This window comes from Xiphias gladius, chromosome 7 (genome assembly GCF_016859285.1).
Source record: "Xiphias gladius isolate SHS-SW01 ecotype Sanya breed wild chromosome 7, ASM1685928v1, whole genome shotgun sequence".
In the NCBI taxonomy this organism is placed as follows: Eukaryota; Metazoa; Chordata; class Actinopteri; order Istiophoriformes; family Xiphiidae; genus Xiphias; species Xiphias gladius.
Window position 1 is genome coordinate 16,283,239 of NC_053406.1, and position 21,088 is coordinate 16,304,326.

Below are 21,088 nucleotides of genomic sequence, written 5' to 3' on the forward strand. Positions count from 1 at the left end.
ATAAAGGACCGTGTTTTCTGTAATACACAATGAATATGTCGCTCGGGGAGTTCATTTCCTGCCATTTTGTGAGCAGGGATGTTCGAGGACAGTGAAGGTAGGTAAAATTTTCCACAACTTTGTTTCCGGTTTGGACTTTCATTTCAAAAATATCCACAATACAGGTCGACCACGATTTTGTTAGGCACAGCAGCTGTATGAAGGGTCGCTGTTGGCTGGTGACTGGCTTCTGCACATACAGAAAATCTGTAGGGGGGGAAAATGTGCCAGATCCCCCATGTGGGCATGCCAAAATCACAGTTTTGTGCAGATCTCTAGTCAAGTGGACTTAAACAAAGAATTAATTATTCAGAAGCATTTTTACAACCTTGACATCAATATCACGGTACCTATTAAGTGAGTGAAGTAACTTCAAAATAATAAATCACCATCTAAGCGCACAGAGAATGCATTAATCTGTTGCTGTTGATACAGGAAAAATCTTTATCTTCTACATAATTTTGCAAAATCTGGAACATTTGCATTTTGGAAAGCAAACACCTGCAACCAAAAAAGACTATGCTTGCAGACACATTATTAACACATGGTAATATTTTTGTCCTTTTTTTAACCAGGTGGGATTACTACAATAATACAATAGAATAAACCAGACATACATACATACATATGTGTATATTAAAATTACATAATGCATAACAAATTAAATATTGCTAGGTGCAAAGTAGAGAATCAGGGGTACAGATGCTGGTTGAAGATTTCAGCATTGGGTCCCTTAGCATCCCTGCGCTATAAAGTAAAAACACAAGACATTTATAGGTAGACATTTATAGGTAGTTTAAAATAAAATAGGCATACATCCACTTGATATTATTGCCAGTATGTACAAGTGTGAGATTTTATCACCTATTTCTGATATATTTTTTACATATATTTTTGAATATATTTGTATTTATTTTATTTTATTGGTTTATTTAATAGGGACTTTGCAAATGAATAAACATTTCTGTAAATGAGCCAGAGTTAGCCAAGAGGCTATTTTTCATCCGTAGTCCCTGGATGTTACAAAGTCCATATACAAACAGGATATGACAGTGTAAGATTAAAAGTACAAAGTTATGGAGGTCATTAACAAGCATGCAGAGCAAAATTGATAGAAGAGTATTATACTGTTAGTACAAAACATAATTTAGAACAATTTTACTAAATAATTATAAAAACTATTTTATACTAAATTAGTTTTAGATTTATTTATACTAAATTATTTTTACTAATTTATACTGAATTAGTTTTTAGGTTTTATTTAAAACATGACACACAGAGGCACATATTATAAGAATTACAAAGCAATGACATGGGGAATATTAATGTTAATAGAAATAAGGGCTAAATAAGACAATGAGACACTAACTGAAAGATGCAAAGCAGAAGAACAGACACAAAACGCAGATACAGTACATGAAATACATAAATCACTCTGGCACAATAAATGCAAAGCCTTCATGATATGTTTTTCATATAATTTGTGTAAAAGCAGTTACACAGAGAGAGAGAGAGAGAGATGTTCAGTGGACAATGAAAATAAGAATACTGTACAGTGTATTGTTGACAGGTCTGAGTTGGAGATGGAGCTTTATTCTGAAGGATTCGAGCCGGAAGCCTTTCTGCTGTTGCTGCGGGCGACACAGACGGCGAGCATGATATCTGTAAATCCGCACAGTCGGCATTCGTGCCTGTGTCAAACTGCGTAGAAATGAAATCTTTTGATGCCGTTTGTGTGAGCTAACTTGTGGGATCTCCTCTTTAAATGTTGGAGACTCGATTTCGACCACCGCCCTCAAGATATTAGCTAACAATGCAGATCATTATCTGTGCTTTTTTTGCTACCGATTCAGCCCGGTTTGCTCCTTTGCTGCCACAGCTGGCTGACATGGACCACCATGAAAACCGAATACAGTACAGGCTAGTGGGCTTAACGTTTCTGAAGCTTCTGATGTGATGGCATGATGTAATGGGCTGCGTCCTGCAAATGATTGTCTTGTAAAGAATGAAATAGATGCAACCAGAGTAAGGTGAGCTGGGGCCATGATTTTTACCAGCCTGCTTTTATTGATTGGTAATGAGTTAGACACATTTTATTTATAAAAGGAACCATTGCATGGAGCTATGGCTGCCCTACTTTTAAATTTAAAGTAACTGATTATGGCTAGCTGTTTGAATCAAAGTAGTCTCCATTGTCCTCTGTGACATTTTAAAGTAGCATGAAATTGCATTATACAGTCAAAGTATCTTTACACAGCTTTGTACATACCGAATAAGCCTGTGATATTAAAAGCCAAACACAATTGCTGCATCATAATAAATTTTTTCTGTCTTTCACAGGTTGTCCTCAACTCTCATTGCTCTACTATTAGAGTAATGGGGACCTAAGACCTACTACTGGATTTCTTCATTGAAACTTAAATTAAACTCCTGAGAGAAAGTAGAAGGTAAACATTAGTTGCCATGCGTATCAGTTTCTGCCAGGGCCTGTTAACTGGCGCCATCATCCTCAACCTTCTCATTCTCTACTATGTGTCCCGGGCCCAGCAGCAAATGATGGAGAAGAGAAAGGAACTTGGTAGAGGTACAAGGAGGGCTGTCCTACCAGCCTCTGCTCTTGGGGGAAGCTTAGGGTTACTTGCAGGAGCTGGAGGGGAACCTGGAGTGGTCGGAGTAGAGGGACACAATCGTGGCCCACATGTGACTGTTCTTCTTCGGGAGTTTGAAAACTTTGAGAATTATGTTGGGGACGTGGCTAATTCCTTCCTTCGCCAGAGACCTGAGCTTCCCTTCCTGGCTGTGGCTGACACGTCTCCATACCCTCCACTGGTGCTTCCAGAGGGGGCTCGGCTTCTAGTGCTCTCCCCCAGCCCGGACCAACCTCCGCAAGCTCACAGGCCAGAGTTCCACGTCCAGACAGAGTTTGTTCTGCTGGTGCCTGATGGGGTGGAGTTGGAGCAACCTCGGGCTATCGAGAGGCTGATCAGGGAGTTGGAAGGTGAGGGTGGGGGGCCTGTGAGGCTGGTAGCTGCACCAGTGCTGGCTCGATCTGCTGTGCAGTGTCTCCACCTGCGGGTGAACCTCAGAGAGTGGACAGCCACCTACTCACCAGCTGCATCTGGGAGCAGCGGGAGTGTGTGTACGGGTTTAAAAGGAGATGCAGTTGTCCTCATTCGCACTGAGGATCTTTTTAACCTGTCTGTCCCTCTGGGGCGGCCCCTCTTCTCCTCGCTTTTCATTCAGACTGCCTTGAGAGGCTGGAAAGTCAAGCTGCTGGAGAGCCCCTGTTTCTCTGCAAACCACCGGCCTCTCTTCAACTCCGCTCACAATCAGTGGAAGGCTGACACTCGACTGAAGGAGGCCACCGGGAAGCTCATGAGGAGCTTTGGTTTGAAGCATCTCCTGCTGCCTGATGGGAAGGAACAATGGTATGGCTGCAGTAAAGAGACACCTCGCTGCTTTGGCACTGTGCAGGATGACACTCCAGACTACCTTTATCTGGATCGCTGGACACCTCCCTGCTGTCTGCGAGCACTCAGGGAAACCACCAAGTATGTTATCAATATCCTGGAGAGCTCGGGTGTTCGCTACTGGCTAGAGGGGGGGACTCTGCTGGGTGCTGTCCGCCATCAAGACATCATCCCATGGGATTACGATGTTGACTTGGGCATCTACCTGGAGGATATACCCAACTGTGATCACTTGAAGAACTTGGACTCAGGCTCTCTTGTGGATGCTAATGGCTACGTCTGGGAGCGTGCAGTGGAAGGAGACTTCTACAGAGTACAGTACAGCGAGGCCAACCACCTGCATGTCGACCTGTGGCCATTCTATCCCCGTAATGGCGTCATGACAAAGGACACGTGGACAGAGCACAAACAGGACGTGGAGTTCCCAGAGCACTTCCTGCAGCCACTTGTGCCCATGCCCTTCGCTGGCATCACTGCCTACGGCCCCAACAACCACCGAGCCTTCTTGGAGCTCAAGTTTGGAGAGGGGGTGATTGAGAACCCCCAGTACCCCAACCCTTCAAAAAAGAGGCTGGAGAGAAGCAAATTATGAGAGATAATAGAGACTCACAAGCCCTTTTATGTGGTACTGTATTTGTTTACATAACAAAAGAGGAAACTCAAATTTATTTATTTATTTAATTTTTTTTTTTGAAAAACAGCCTAAAAGATGTTACTTGGAAACTAATATGGTGCCAAAATGACTGCATTTGCTGTTCATTTTACCAAAACTATATCAGCAGTAAACAGTATAATCACATTTGTGGTCAAATCTGCCTATGATCAGTATTTAGCTGTTAAGTCTAATGTTGGACGGCCTTTTTATTTTTTTATTGAGTGGTGAGAAGGGCATGAACGCTTGAAAAAATTAAATCCACTAAATACACTAGTGCATTGACATCAGGCATACCTTTAAGAGAGATTGGGTTTACTACATGGTGTACTAAATCTGTATGTGTTGTACAGTAAAGAATAAATGACTGCTGTAAAGATGATAAATACTTTTAAATTAAATTGATTTTGGTTTCCTGTTAAAAGTTTCACTTGACAGTATCTTAAGCAGGATTTAGGGTATTGTACAGAATTATTAAATAAGTGGCTTTGGCCTAACAGGTGTTTTATACATTTATTGATTCTTTCAATCTTCAGTTTTGCACAGTTAATGAATGAACATTATGTATAGAGATGCCATTTGATCACAGACAACTATAGTGTGGTGAGTAATTTTCAGAGTGGTGACATGAAGTTCATCCTGTTATTATTTGCATATGGTGAGGATGAAATGTTGCTCTATCAGGCTTTAAAACATCAAACTATGACTGAATTTGTAAATGAGTATTACCTCTATGCTCAGTTATGTATGTTACTACTGAGCACCCATTATGTATTGACTGATATGGAATTTGAAGTTGGTAGATTACTCAAAACATTTTAAAAGGGAAGGAGAAAAAAAGAAAAAAAAACAGCTCTTCCTGTAGTGTTCTTACTTGTGTGTGATGTATCAAGGTGTCACTCCATTTCATGTCCTGGTAAAATAAAGGAATTGGAACAGTTTTCATGTCTTTATTTTATTTATTTGTTTTGTAGACTGTTGGCAAATCCGTTGTAAAAACAGAAAATGTACTGTAGCTGCTGCACTTCTTCTTGAACACTAGGTGGCACAGCACATCTAATTATTCTATGGCCTTCCCAACTTTCTTTGCACTGGTTCAGCCTATTGTCAACAGCACTGACTGTACAAACAGGAATGTCACATCACAGGAATGCAGCTTGCTTGTTCGTCACACCCTACTCAAGCAGAAGTTACTGAATTTGACAATAGCTGCCTTTCACCTGTTGATTATGAAGTTAATGAATTTCTCAAAGTATGTTTACATTCTTACTTTCCAATGGATAAGCAACACTGTTCATATACGGCCTGGTAATTAGACATACATCTGTCCCACTGAGAGGCTATGTGTGGTTATTTTTGAATGTAAAAACAAAGGATCTCTGCATTTTAAATATGTCTTAAATATGTCTGTCTACCGCAGAGTGGCATCTGGAGGTGACTGACAGTAGTACAGTTACGGAGTTCTCATGTAGCCATGTATTGTTTTTCAACTTGGTGAATGCAGTGTTTGCTACTAGTCACTGCAGTGAGTAAGGTAATTAAGTAATTAAAATACAGAGCCTAATAATTAAAAAAAAAAACCCTCTATTGTTTAAAACCTATACATTCAGATTGTAACTGGGAAACTTCTTCAATACAGCCCCACCATGATAAAATCATTACAACTACCATCCAAGTACCATCCACGCGCACACACACACACACACACACACACACACACACACAGATTAAATCAGACACACAAATCAGAGACATCCATATGGTGAAATATCTTGGAATGATAACATCTTTACAACCCTGCACCAAAACAGCATAAAGTAGAAGCTGGAGCACAACAGCTGTTCTAAGGCAATGCTTTTTAGTACTCATGACACATAAGACTTCAGAGATAATGAGAACTCAGGCCTGCAATGATTTCATAGATGACTGTTACGGAAAACACTGCAAAACTAGTACAATATAAAGATGATAAAAATACCCACTGAAATTATATTCCTCATTAACTTTGTATATAACATTAGTCACATATACCCTAGTCATCTGGTATAGTTCTAAACACTTAAAGATGATATGGATGGAAGAGATGAACATTTAATAGTGCAAGTTTATGGTTATTCAATTGAAACTAGTATCACTCTGGGGTGCAACAAATACAACTCCTCACTGCAACACCACACATACTCCAAAGTCTCAGGTCTTGAACTTTCTTATATGCCCACTGCCAAACTGCAAAAAGAGAAATCACCAAATGGAAGCACCTTGTACACACACAGTCTAGACTCTTGCCCGCAAGTTGAAAATAAGACCAAGGAAAAATGAACATCGAGAAGAAAAAAAAAATAAAATAAAAATAAAAGACCGCCAACCGGTTATTTTAAGAGGACTTGAAGCTGGCAAAAAAGCCATTTTAGAGTAATGAACATGTCAAAACATTGGCTAAAAATTCTTTGGAGTTTGATTAGAGAAATAAATATGAATTATAACAAATAATTATCAAACATACAAAGAGGCCTAAAGCCCATATAAGTAGTATTCCATGTTCATGGCCCTTACAGCCAAAACATAAATCGGTTTAAGCTGAGACATATTTTATCCTTTCATTTAAATACCTCACCTGTTGAGGTCTCATCAGTCAAAACTAACCGACATTCCACTGCTGCCACTATGACAATGTAGAGACATACTTGTAGTGGAAGGGATTTTGTTACTCAAAAACCAAATGTAGTCACATCACATCTTTCACAACATCAGTCAATAGTCATTCTTGTCACACACTGTTCTTTAAAACCCATTTGTGCCTTGTTAAGCTGCCGAGACCTACACAGAGCGACAGCATGGGTAAGATGTGGGCCTGTATAAAAAAAAAAAAAAAAGCACATCTCCCTCGAAATGTCATTCAGTGTCATCAGGAGTTCAACAGCCTCCTTCCTGTTTGCTGAGTCGGTGTAATTTTTGGTCTCAAGGTATTAAGGAGCAGTCCTAGGACAGTCTTCAAGCAAAAGGTAAACCTGAGGTTATGTTGCCTGCCATTGCACTGATGTCCATCTGAGGAGGCAGGTCAATCTGTATGTGTCCATGCATGTTGACATATTGTGAGCCATTGAGAAAAAGTTCCTGCATTCAGCTTCAGGACGTTATTGAGGATTTTATTTTCTTAAGAATGTGGGTCCAGAATATAAATATAATCTCGAGTACAGGTTTTACAGGTGTATTGCTTTTTCTCTCCATGAGAAATTAATTGTATATAAGAGAACCATTGACCTGGCATAACCAAAGACACAATAAGAGATTAATAAAAGCCTTCAGCCCTAACTCAAAACTACAAACATCAAATTTTTGTGCATTTTATCATACATTATCAGCCATATCCATGCAGACTATATGGCCTGTAGTTAAATTAGTGTACAATACAGTTACACTGAACAAATAATATATATACACATTAGTTGAAGTCTGCATGAAAGTGGCCATAATCATGTATAATAAAATAGACAATGTATGTTTATATTTGAAGCATATAATGATACAGTTTACAATATATTTGATTCTTATTGGTTATTTTCCTGTATGGGAAGATTGAAATCTGACACATACATGCACACGTGCGTGCGCACACACACCCACACATTCTTTAAATGCTGACCTTAATAAAAACATTTTGTAGGTAATGAATTCCAGATGGAGAATATGAAAACTGTCTTGCTAATTCAGTCAACTTTTAAAGTCAGAAATTTTCATGTTTTCCGCCAGTACGTTGTGATCAAAAAGGTGAATACCAGTGGTTTGCTAAATGCAGGTTCAATACCAATTACCAATAGGTAAAGGAATCCATGTAACTTCCATTTCAACATCATAAATGAATGTTACAAATATAAGAAATGTCACATTAGATCTGGCGTTACTTACTACATCTTGCAGTGGGTCACTGGTTTAGCCTCTTGACATCCCAGTGGACGTATATATTGGTCACATTATAAATTCACAAATGACTGATGAACAACTGGTAGATACGCACTTGTTACATGATAAAATTCTGACTTTAAAATTGACTAGGACTGACCAAATGCAACATCAATTTGAGTCAAAATAGCAGCAAGACCAATGTACCATACTGAAAAATGTTGAGGACAGAGGGTTTTCTGTGCAGGGCAGGAAAAAAAAAGAAAAAAAAAAAAAAAAAGAAAAAGGGGGCTTGACCTTCAGATTTCAGCTTGAAGGAGTGTCAAATAAGAGAAGAGGGTTCTTTCTTGATGCTGTCAGCAACTGGTTTACATGACAGACTCTTTTTCACTGGACAGTGCTGTCTTTGCACTGTCCCTCCCACCCCCCTTCTCAATGAGAGGCGAGTGCTCGGGCGCAGCAGTTGATGGGTCCCCCTCCAGCCTGACCTCGCTCAGCTCTGCTCCTTCCTCTTGTTTGGATGTACGGTCAACAAAGAACTGCAAGAGCCCAGCTCCGAATGCATCGCCCTCTACATTCAGCACTGTGCAGGTACGGTCACTAAAGGAGGACAGAGTGGATGACATACAATTTCAATATTTTGATATTTAACAAACTGTCTAACAAAACAATTTAGGCATTATGTGCGGAAAGAAAATGTGGAAGCGCATACTGTAAGTCAGGGAGCACTGTATGTTCAGATTCAATTATTTGGAGAATGGTACGAATGGCTGTCCTGCTCTACGTCCACATAAAATACTCAAGGTTGGGTACTCACACAAGCCAGTCAACGGCCAGGATTAGAGAGATGTCATTGGTGGGCAGTCCTACTGCCTCCAGGATGATAGCTAGGGTCAACACACCACCGGCAGGTATACCTGCTGCTCCAACACTGGATGCTGTAGCTGTCACACTAACACAAACAGAGCAGATAAAATGTTACCCTGCATTTTCACAAACATTAAACTGTATATATTATTGTATACCAACTATGTATTCAAGTACCTAATAAGTGAGGTAATTATACAATCTGACATATTATTTAGTCCAGTTATGTAACTGTGGACATGTTTCAGTGGTTTAGGACTTACAGGATGGTTATGACTTGGATGAAGTTAAGGGAAGAGTTGTTCAGCTGAGCGATGAAAACTGCAGCCACACACTGGAAGAGAGCAGCTCCGTCCATGTTGACTGTTGCTCCGATGGGCAGAATAAAACGGCTAATGTGCTTGGATACGCCGTTATTTTCCTCGACACACTTCATCATCAGGGGCAGGGTGGCCGAGCTAAAAAACAAGAAATAGGGGGATGTGTGAGTGTATGAAGGTGAAAGGTATGTGCATGTGTGTTTGGGAGGAGAGGAGGGTGTGTATGTGCAGTAGAACAGAAGAACTCAGTATATGAGCTGGACAGTCAGAGAAGTAAAAAGTTATGATTTTTTAAACCTGGAGCTTGTTCCGAAGGCTGTTGCCAGGGCTGTGAATATCCCCCAGAGGAAGGTGTATGGGTTCTTCCTTGTAATGATGAAGTAGATGGCGGGCAGCACAAGAAGGCCGTGGATGGCATGTCCGATGATACAGCAGGCTATATATTTTCCCAGACTGGCGAACAGTGTGCCAACGTCCTCCATCTCAACGATCTTGCCAGCTACAAGGAACATGATACCCAGAGGGGCATACCTGAAGAGAGACAGGAAGTGCAGGCAAGAGAGAGAGAGACGAAAGGGACAGTACAACGCCGTAGATTATGGCTCTGGAACACATTGCAAAAAAATGCCTCTCATATTCAGTGGTATTCAACAGAGAGCTTCATACCGATTTTATGCTAATCTCTCCTAATCCAGAAACATGTAGGTCTTCCTTACCACATGATCCAGGAGACCAGCACCATGGTGGCCTCGTTGAAGGAGTTAAAGAACTTGATGAGGATCTCTCCTTCCTCTTCCAGCTTCCTTAAAGCCACACCAAACACAATGGCAAACACTACCAGACCAAGAATATTCATGCCATCCTGGTCCTTTCCAAAGGGCACCTAGAGACATGCACACATGCATATGAAAAACACAATGAGGACACACAGATCCACACCAGTTGTCATTACAGGGACACAAGAAGATAGCGCTTTATGTTATGTAGTGTGTTTGTGGTCTATTTTATGTGGACAACTATGCCAATTGCTTTGCTCACCTTCTCCACTGTGAGGTTGGGGTTTCCATCTGTGCCGTTCTTTGTAATCAGCTTGTAGCTGGTTGAATACTGGATGGGAAAGAAAGTTATACAGATTTAGTTAGTTTATTAAACTCAGTCAGCACATCTAAATATTTCCTTTATACAATTTCAAATCATAATCATGTAAAAATATAGACTCAAGATCCAATACTCACTGACTGAAAGGCAGCAGACACCAGATTGGAAGGAAAGATGTTTCTGTGCAAAACAAAACAAACAAACAAACAAAAAAAGGTAATTAAACAGTACTTTCAATTCCTTTGCTCAGTATGTACCAGATGGCTTGGCAATATCCAATGAAAGAGACATTGCTGTGACTGGAAAGAAAGGAATTACATGTTTAGGAGCTGAAGAGTAGAACACATTACAAGTGCTTATGCCTTCTTTGGCTCTTTTGCCATCTGCACACACACAACTGCATAAAACAACCCTGACCACTTATATGAATGGGAACCCAGAGAGAGGACACATTTGCTACAAGGCAAACACACTGTAAAGCTGTAAACTGGCCTCTTTTGAGTTAGCCTTTAGCTGCACACCACATAGGAGAATTTAAATAAACTAAAAAATAACTATGCATCATACTACATCTAACTTTTTTTAAAAATATATTAGTTACTTCTATTTTAGAGAGCTCTATCACCAGTGTTCCTACAGGGAGAGCAGCAATGCCTTCTGGACATCAGTGATGGTTCAACAGTGGAAATAGCTTAGAGAATTTATTTATTAATCCCCCTTTTTCCTCTGAGCCCCCATTTCTAATTGCTGTGGTGTTTTTCTCCACTGACAAGTACATACATACACTTACACGAACGCATTGGTACATAAGTCCAACTGCATATTAAATCTCCCAAGAACTCATGAAACCTAGTATGTGTCCTCGATACCCCTGTTCTCAGCTGTCTGCAATGGATTTAGAGTAATTAGGCATTAACTTCACAAGCTCTTTCCAACCATTCATTCCCTTTCATGGGAACTATAGTGCATCAGGATTAAACATCATGTGACTGTGTAACAGGGCAGCAAGCAACTGGATCACAGGCTGAATTCTGCCATAACAAAAAGACGAAAAGGCCTTCGGGCTTTCAGACCAAAATGTTCAACTTCCTTTGGATATTAAAATGTATTTGTATTACTTGAACTTTTTATTTGGCTAGTACAATCTGATCTTTTCAGTTTGCTGGTACAGTAATAGTAATTCAATCTCTTTGTGTTTCAACTACTCAAGATACCGAACCTTCCACTTTCTACCGAGTTATCAGATATCATGCTTTATTTTACATCTACATACAAGGCCCCATACGGCACCCCCAAAAAGGGTGTGAAAACACACCCTTGGGTATAGGGCGTTTCCTCAGGTATAAATGCTTAGTTCTCCCCATGCTTCTTTCTTCATTTTGACCAGTTGTGTGTTGATTGACCTTTCCTTTGCAAAGAAAATAAAAACCTTGTTGGCCAGCAGAAGTCTCTATTTCATTCTTCACCAGCAGCAGAGAAATTTCCATAACAATTTGGTGTAAGAAGTGGGATCCCTCGAGTGATCGCCTGGGGCGGAACGCAGACAGTGAGGCCATCCTAGAAGAAAAAAAAGTTTTCCAGCCTCCAACCTCAAATCTTCTTCTGAGAAGGGAGGACTGACCGCAAACGCTCCAGATCGTTGCCGCTGGGATTCCATGAACATAATTCAGCAAAATTCATCCGGTGAGCATTGAAATATTAACATTTTAATTCTCTTTCTTTTAAATTTAGGATTTAATTTGGCATAATATTTTCATTTTTATGTTATCCACAATCTTGTCTGAGTCAAGGACTCAGGGGTCAAAGTATAAAAACTTTGAGTGCTTTTTACTGCTTGTAGCAAGGACGAAGCAGTCCTTACAGAGACGTCTGTACTGTAATTGTCGAGCACGACCTCCACAGCCGGAATCGGGCGTAAAGGCTCTGTTGAGACAGGATCTCCGGAGGGTCCGATTGTGGATATCATGAGAATGAAATGTGGGGCTAAAAGTGGAAAATATTTAAATGTCTGGACAGCTGAGTTTGGATTACCAATAGAGGGATACCTCAGTTTAAAAAACATATTACTGGTAGAAGTAAAACTAAAACATAAAGAACAAGAAATGAGAAGGAAAAAGAGACTCTGTAAAAAAATATTTGAAATTATATATAATTATAATTTTTTTTAACATTAACCATTACAGAAAAAAATGTTATATTCTTAGTCGACTCAGGAGCCACACATTCTTTGATAAAAGCTTTAGAACTCACTACAAAAACAAAACAGAGTGAAGATTATGTGTACACTGTTGGTTCATCAGGTGAAACAATTAGAGAAAACATTACTGTCCCACTCAAATGTGCAGACGGGTCAAATAAAAGCTTCAAACATGCATTCTTGCTCTCTACAGTCTGTCCCATTAACCTGATGGGCAGAGACTTGATGTGTGTGTGTAAATTAGGCCTTTGTTTGATCTCAACCTAGGAGGTGTCAAAGTTTACATACTATCCGAACTGGAACCAAATTCCTCATTCTCTTTTGTTCACCACACCCCAAACCTGTAGTATGCATATCAATGGAAATTGCAACCAGTAACAGACTCTTCTGAGCTTGTTACAGAAGCTAGAAAATAGTTTTAACAGCTGCAACAGATTTTATGGGACCAGAGGGTCTGCATTGCACTTCTCATGTGTCACCAGGACCTGATGAGCCATATGAGGAACGTTGGTTGAGAGAGGGATTCGATAAACTCACACTGACTCAAATTTATTGGACGCAACATAAATGCGCTATATCAGTCTCTCTCACACCAGCTCAATGTGATGTGTATACCATGGACCATTTGGTCTCACACATCACACTTGCAAAACACACATTAAATAACTGGGAAGATTTGGGCCCATTTATGAAATCATGTCAGCGCGCCACTGATTGGCAAAAAGCATCTGATCGATCTATTTTTTTTTTTCCCCACCAACACTGTAGTGCTACTCTAAGAGTTTAACATCTGTTGTGCACACTCAAGGAACAATCCAGCTGGTACCTAATAGCAGTTCTAAATCTTTTTCTTTTTTGTCCAAAGAACAAGCCACAGCTAATACAACCCTACATGAGGTCCCTAAGACACTGTGGGCTGTCAGTAAGTATGATGTTTGCCTCATCAAAAACTGTGAACCCACTGTCATCACTCCAAAATCAGACTTTAGACCTTGCAAGGCTCAATTTCCACTCAAACAAGAAGCCATCAATGGCATAACACCGGTCTTTGAGTCTCTTAAAACAGCAGGAGTAACTGTTCCCTGTAATGATTCTCCAGTGCGCACAACTTTGTTCCCTGTCAAGAAAACCAGAGATAAAGATCAACCAACACAAAATGGTATTTTGTTCAGGATCTGCAAGCAGTAAATTCAGCAGTCCAACCCAGAGCCCCAAATGTCCCAAATCCTTATACCCTCTTTGTCTCAGGTCCCACCTAATGCAAAATTATTTTCAGTCGTGGACCTTTCGAATGCTTTCTTTAGTTTTCCAGTTCATCCAGAAAGTCAATTCTGGTTTGCTTTCAACTTCAATGGGCAAGGCTACATATTCACCTGCCTTTGCCAAGCCTACTATGAAAGTCCCACCATTTACAATGAGGCTCTCAGACAAAGTCTTGAATTTCTTGTTCTCTCTTCAGGCACTGCCTTGTTACAGTATGTTGATGACCTTATGATCTGCAGTTCAACCAAAGAGCAGTGTGAAGCCAACACAGTAAAACTCTTGAAACATCTGGCTAATAGTGGTCACAAAGCCAGCTTATCTAATCTTCAATTTGTCCAGGAAAAGGTTGTTTTCTTACATCATGTCATTACTTCTGAAGGGAAAACTCTTTCATCAAAAAGAGTAGTAAAGTAGTGTCATTTCTTGGCATGTGCTCTTATTGTAGACAATTCATTTCAAACTATGCCATTCTTGAAACTCCACGCGACTCCCTAATTCATGGCAAAGGTATACAATCACAAGACAAGATCACATGGACTCTTGAAGCGGAACAATCTTTCACTGAACTAAAGCTTGCGTTACAGACCGCCCCAACTTTGGGTCTACCTGACCCTACCAGGCCTTTCACTCAAACGGTAGATGAAAAAGGATGTATGACTTCTGTTTTGTTACAGGATCACGGAAATAAACTACGCCCTGTAGCTTATTTTTCTTCAAAAGTGGATCCCGTGGCTGCAGGCCTCCCAAGATGTCTCAGAGCTGTGGCTGCTGCTGAAAATGCAGTGATGGCCTCTAAAGACATAGTGGGCTACTCTGATGTAACTCTCCTGGTTCCACATGCTGTCACCATGATTTTACTTGAACAAAAAACCTCTCACCTCTCCACAGCACGGTGGCTATGATACAACACCGTGCTTTTAGAAATGCCTAATATCACCGTCAAAAGATGCAATGTTTTAAGAAACACCATTAACTAACCCTGATCTGGTTGTTTTTGTAGATGGATCTGCTTCATGCGACCCACAACCTGGTCACAACAGAGTTGGATTTGCTGTTGTCACTAATCATGAAACTCTTGTCTCAGGTCCACACCCCTCTCACTATTCTGCACAAGCAGCAGAACTAATAGCATTGACAGAAGCATGCGAACTGGCAAGCAACAAGATTGTAACTATCTAGACTGACTGTAGATATGCATTTGGTGTTGTGCATGCATTCTCCATCATGACAAGGAAACGCAAGACCTGATGCCGCTGCAAAGAGAGCTGCACTCCAACCCACTATCCTTGATCCTTTGTTTGTAACAACTCCAGTGTCTACAGTATTCCCAGCTCCCTTACAGCAATACAGTCGTTTGCCACACCACAAGAAAAGACGTTGTGGAGACGCTGCGATGCCACACATAAAGAGGCATTTTTTTTATGTGTGGCATTTTTTTATGTGTCTGCCTCAACATTTCTTTCCTCACTTTGCAAAATTGACACATGGGTTGGACCATGTGTCAAAAGGGGGAATGTTGGACTCCATAACTCAACACTGGTTCACCAAAGGTTTTTCAGTCCATGCGCAGAAGTTTTGTCTATCATGTATGGTTTGCGCAACACATAACGCAGCAGGTGAAATCAGCCCTTCCACTACCAGCCTCCATATCACTCCATGATTTCCAGCCTGGCTACTGGATAGTGATAAAGGACCTAAGAAGGAAACACTGGCACTCCAAACGCTGGCGAGGTCCATTCAAGGTGCTCCTGACAACGCACACTGCTGTGAAGGTCGCTGAGAGAGCAACATGGATTCACGCCAGCCACTGCAGGAAAAGTCCCTGAGCAAACAAATTTACTCAGCTGTCAACCTGGACAACGCGAGGACGGACAACGCAAGGACGGACAACGCGAGGAAGACAAGAGAAATAACTCCGTGAATTCAACAGACACCAGCCAGACGTGAGGGTCGAACGATGCACACCTTTTCCCATCAGACTACACCATGCACCACCTGATCCTGGGCCTATCATATTCAGCGATCCTGATAGAGGCCTACACCTACAAACCTGCCAAGACTATCACTCAGAAGGACAAAGTGCACATTCACCTGCACTGTTTTATCCCGAAATTTGGCGATCAGGTCAAATTCACGCATATTATGCCAAATATGCCAAATAACTATGCAGAGATCCCTGCAGCTCACGCGATTGGCACTTGATTGTGGCTGCTACTGACAAAACCCTTGCTTCAAACAGAGATCCCCCCTTCATAATAACAAAGATTCCAAATTCCAACGGAGCCCAGATCACTATCTCTGATATCAAATCCACTGATACAGGCACATATTGGATATGTACACCTCTACAAAAGGGTGTATTTAGTCAATCTGCAAGACTGGAGCCTGGTCAATGTCCCAATGCCATATTTTAGGAATATTTTGGTGTCTAAGGCCTTGATGTTTGACAGAGCCAGCACACCCACACCCTGCACTCTGCATTTGCAATCTCTCTAAATTTACATAGAGTTGATAACATTTCCTTATTTTTTGTTGTGACTACTCAATTCCTGGTATAAGTACAAAACCCAATTTTATTTAAAAAAATTAGAATGACACTCAATAGAGCACATTCCTCCACCAAGGCCAATGTCATACTACACACAACAGACCTCAGAGAAAAAAAAAAAAAATCAAATTCTATGTAAATGATTCAGATGTGCCCCGATGTGCCCCCAAAATTTAATGGGTTCTACACTGGCCCATGCCCTGTCCCTCCACCAAGTTCAGTGCAAAATTGGTTCTGTACTTTTTGCACAATCCTGCTGACAAATAAACCAACTACAAACAAACAAACAAACAAAGACATGGGGGAAAACATAACATCCTTGGTGGAGGGGTAAAAAAAACAAACAAACAAGGCCTCCAGGCCTTCTGTTTTTATTTTTCACAAAAAACACGCCAAGTTAATTACAACACTAATACCATTTTCTTTTTAAAGACAAACTGTTTTCAGTTATCTATTTTAAGGTTATATTAAGTTTTTCTTTTACCCAAGTCGAGGGACAAGACAGAAGGTATCATATGCTGTACAGATTGTAAAGCCCTCTGAGACGACCATGGGATTTTGAGCCATGTAAATATGGTATATCAACAACTGGCACACACGGTACTGTCACACGCCATTAGGTGGGCGTTTTTCTTGTATGATGGGCTTCTGATTGTTTGAGGCCAATTGCTCTGATGTCTGCCCAGTAATTTGTTATATCTCCCAGATCTGGCAACAAGCGGGGAATGCGTCTTGCAGGTCTATGTGGAACAGTAATGTTTAGTTTCCTACCTACCATTTAAGGATGTAATGACATAATGATTCTATTTGCTTGATGGGGCAGATGAATGGATGGATGGATGGATGGATGGATGATGGACAAAAAATATCCAGCCAATGTTGATCTTAGAATGACAAGATGACAAAAATACTAAAAATAAAAAAAGGACAAAATGCAGTCTACCAAGCTGCCCAATACCACAAGTACTTGGGATAACAGCAGGAAATATGTGAACATCTTCCGAGAAGTGTTTGTGCCACGCAATTTGTATTTAGCGTCACTACTTTTCCGTAGCACATGGCAAATACTGCACATAGTCAATAATCCACAGGTGACACTAGCAGTCACTATTAGCTGCCACCTGTGAATGTAGAATGAATGGTTTAAAGCGGGAAAACAAACAAAAGGCAGGAGATAAGACCTGTCAACATGGATGTGTGGGAGTGGCTCCAAAGTTAAAGCTATCACATGTACCCCTAAGCTGGTGTGTGGTCTTTTTCTTTAAGTGTGTGTGTTATATAAACAATGACAGAAAAGTGTTAAACAGATTCAGAGTGCGTGTCTGCGAACAATGACCTTGCTATTTTTACGCTTTGATGAACAGCTCTTCAGTCAAAGTCCCACAGTTGTCTTTTGTTGTCAGAATTAACAGGACACCCACTGGGAGGGCTCACTCTAATGAGCGGCGCAAGTTTTGCCTGCTGTCCGATTAAGATCATGTGCAAATATCTGTGGTGTGTGAAAGTGCGGCAATGGCATGTGTCCTGCACGAGATAAACATTGTTTTCCTGATTTTTTTTTTTTTTTTTCTCTCCTTAAAACAGCACGGAGGTGGATAAATCTGAAAAGCAGTGAGATGATGAAGTCAGGGTCATTAACAATAAACTGGACTGTTGCATTAATTCTAGAAGTAAACCTACTCTTTGATAAAAGGCCTTTATTATGAGATCGCAGGCATTTAACATGAACGTGACTCAGACAAAATGTTAAATACCTCATCTGAGTTGTGTATAACAGACCATTGTGTTGCAGCTTGCAGATGCGGTTATGTAACAGCTTCTGATAAAAAAAAATTTAAAAAATTAAAAAAAAAAAAAAATCAGGGTAATAATGTTAATCTATGAATGGATACATTTTTCCTTGTTATTCCTGTGTGTCTAATCTGGCTCATGGCAGCATGAAGTGTTTTAGGGGGTGTTTCCAGGGCTAGGTCACACTGCCTGAGGAGGACGGACTGGGGGCTGGAAAATTCAGGCTTCTGTAGTACACAACTTCATAATTCATCAAATGCAACACTGAGCGCTCAAAAGATGTTCAAAATAACCAGACATAATTATGCAAAAGGGTCCCAAATGTTTCAAGATTGCATTTGAACAGAGACTCACATGCTGATGTGAAACATGAAGGCAAGTTTTAATTCATATCTTTCAGTGTTGGTCTGTGTACTCTTATCAAAGTCTTAAAGTACTGCCAGAAACAGTGATCAATTGAAAAAAAACAAAAACCAGGTCAAATCATATCCTAAGACAAGCAGTAAGTCTACTCTTTCAAGCAAACCAAATAAAGCATGGATTGTGGTACAGATTACATCAGACACTTCCAGTCAACTCAAAGGCTACTTGTTTATACTAAACAAAGTCCAGTTTTTAACTTCTGCGGGGAGAAACATCCCTGGATCCTTTGTGTCAGACCACGGCATCGCGTCTTTGTTTGTGGGAAGGTGTACAAAAGCTCGCCCCGAGCTGTTTCTTGTCAAACAGAGCAGGTGTAAGAGAGAGAAAAATATTCTCCTCCTGCAACCGGTTGTGTAAGATGTTTCTTAAAACGAACTGTCGGATAATTTGTCATAGGCTTGTGACATGTCACTATTTGAGTCTTGTCTTCTGATTTGGAGCACTTTTGCTTCCCTTAATTATAAAGTAGAGGAGGTCGCACATGCCCACATGAATGGCACATTGATGGAAACAAAAAAAAATATGATATTGTGGGCTACTGACTCCCAGGCAGACAAGTTTAGAGCAGTGTGTTGAAGAAAGGATACACTGTGACTTCCCAGTGCAAAAAAAAAAGGTCAACAAGTTTAGGGCTGCAAGCAAAGCAAAAGGGCTCCGTTAAACCACATTTATTAAGCTTAGTTAAAAAAAAAAAAGTGTCAACAAATACTGTAGCCTTCTTCACAAGCCTGGTAGTCAATTTACTGCAAAGGAAAATCTACTGAAAATCATAAATCATCTTAAAGCGCTCCCTCGGGGTAAAATTAGAAGAGTTCGGCTGTGCTAAAATTTATTTTTAAAAAAGCGGCCCTGCCCCCCCCCCCCCGGAAGATGTCTCAAACGTGCTGTTGCTGGACCCCATGTGTTCATATCACACGTAAAGACAAAATGTGGGGGAAAAAAAAAATAAACAAAAAGAAAAGAAAAAAAAAAGAAGAAATTAATAACGGCATATGACGATTCGGATTTGAAAAGTCCGTGTAAACTGACGCTCTGTACACGGGGCGAGCTGATGCAACTGCCTGTGCTAATTGCAGCAACACAAATAAAATAAAAAAAAATAACAATAAAAAAGTAGCACTACTCTAAGTTTGACACTTCACTTGCTCCCTCGTTTTCGCATAACGAGGTAGCAACTCACTTAACTCACCTGATCAGATCTAAGAAGGAGTCTATCACTTCTTTAGAGGCAGGCACGTCGCCGTCCAATCCTTGTATCTTGGGTTTCCCGACTGTCACCGAACCGGGGGTTAGGATGAAAGCCATCACGACTCCAATGGAGGAGGCGATCAAAGTGGTGACGAGGAAGAACAGCATTGCCCATCCGCCGAGTTTGCCCAGGGCTTTGGGGTCGATGCTGGCCGCCCCGGACACTAGGCTGCACACGACCAGGGGTATGATGATCATCTTCAGCAGCCGGATCAGCAGCTCACCGGGGTAGCCTATGTAGATGACCTGGGTCCTGGTCAGAGCCACGTTGCGCAAACCGAGTCCGATAAAAACACCGACGATGACCCCGGCCACGGTGAGGATCACCAGCAAGTTGGCCCGCACTATCCTCTTCACCCGCTGGGACAGCGGCTTCGGACTGCTGTCCTCGGGGCTGGTCAGCCCGCTGGGTTCATCGAGGTTCGCCTCGCCGTTGGACACCTTCCCGTCCTCCATATCTAGCTTCTCCGCCATCGTGCGCTCCCCAAAGTTAGCCCCAAACTTATCCTAAAAGCACAAATGCTTGCCCTAAAAATTACACTAACTGCGGCGGCGGTGACTTTTCCCTGCACTGGCAAAGCTGTCGGCTTCTGTCTGGCTACCTATGAAAGCTCGTCCGCATGGTCGGTTTTTCGGAAAAACCAGGCCCCACCCCGTGACACGTGAGCGGGCGGGTATGAAATGACTAGCTTGGAAATTACTTCTTAAACATTTCGTCAAATCCATCAACACACGATGCAAAACACTATTAATCATGCTTCTTTCATGCAGTTGTGTCTATATTGTATTTTAGAATGCGTTCATTTCTAAATGTGTCTTTTTATTTAACTACTGCTACAAGCTCGTCTGTTGATGTTTGTTACAGACCTAAATTTTTGTCTCATAAAAAATAAAAAGCGTCGATCCTTATGTGAAGAGAGAATATAACCAAAAGTCAAAGATCTTTGGCCTATGTGGGCGGATTCAGTACAATTAGAATAAGGCTTTATTTGATAGGCTGTATGATTTAGGTTAGACGAGAGGCAAAGTCCATATTATGTTTTATTGCTCATTATATGAAGATTTTCAGGCTATTCTTTTTAGTAAAATGTCCGTCATCCGTGAAGACTTCCACTGGTTGGATGATTATGCAAAACTTGTTGTGCTTTACGAACGGAACCATTTAGTAGCAGATTTTATCAGTAAAGCTTGTGAGAGGAAACAGACACAGACACTCTCTGACAAATGTTGTTTTACCACTGCATTGGTATTTTTAATGTGTACATATATATA

At 40.9% G+C, this 21,088-nt stretch overlaps 2 protein-coding genes across 5 annotated transcripts; one reads left to right on the plus strand and one right to left on the minus strand.

Moving 5' to 3' along the window:
* The first annotated feature begins 29 nt into the window (after positions 1 to 29).
* LOC120791666 (fukutin related protein) lies at positions 30 to 4,388 on the plus strand. 3 transcript variants are annotated; one of them, XM_040130213.1, is made up of 3 exons: positions 1,679 to 2,069; positions 2,380 to 2,486; positions 2,590 to 4,388. In XM_040130213.1, exon 3 carries the CDS (start codon positions 2,593 to 2,595, stop codon positions 4,099 to 4,101), a length of 1,509 nt encoding a protein of 502 aa, XP_039986147.1. In that variant the 5' UTR covers positions 1,679 to 2,069; positions 2,380 to 2,486; positions 2,590 to 2,592; the 3' UTR covers positions 4,102 to 4,388. The 3 variants fall into 3 exon arrangements, with proteins under 3 accessions (XP_039986146.1, XP_039986147.1, XP_039986145.1); XM_040130212.1 differs by lacking the exon at positions 1,679 to 2,069 and adding an exon at positions 30 to 97 and having other exon boundaries at positions 2,380 to 4,388; XM_040130211.1 differs by having other exon boundaries at positions 2,380 to 4,388.
* A 275-nt stretch (positions 4,389 to 4,663) lies between these two features.
* slc1a5 (solute carrier family 1 member 5) lies at positions 4,664 to 20,479 on the minus strand. 2 transcript variants are annotated; one of them, XR_005707715.1, is made up of 9 exons: positions 19,758 to 20,479; positions 10,484 to 10,526; positions 10,287 to 10,355; positions 9,965 to 10,131; positions 9,546 to 9,779; positions 9,192 to 9,386; positions 8,879 to 9,013; positions 8,160 to 8,661; positions 4,664 to 8,096 (listed from the first exon to the last, which is right to left on the minus strand). XR_005707715.1 is itself a non-coding variant. In XM_040130210.1 (8 exons), the coding sequence occupies exons 1-8, from the start codon at positions 20,288 to 20,290 to the stop codon at positions 8,430 to 8,432; spliced, it is 1,608 nt and encodes a 535-aa protein (XP_039986144.1). In that variant the 5' UTR covers positions 20,291 to 20,479; the 3' UTR covers positions 4,664 to 8,429. The 2 variants fall into 2 exon arrangements, 1 of the variants encoding a protein (XP_039986144.1); XM_040130210.1 differs by having other exon boundaries at positions 4,664 to 8,661.
* Between the last annotated feature and the right edge of the window lie 609 nt (positions 20,480 to 21,088).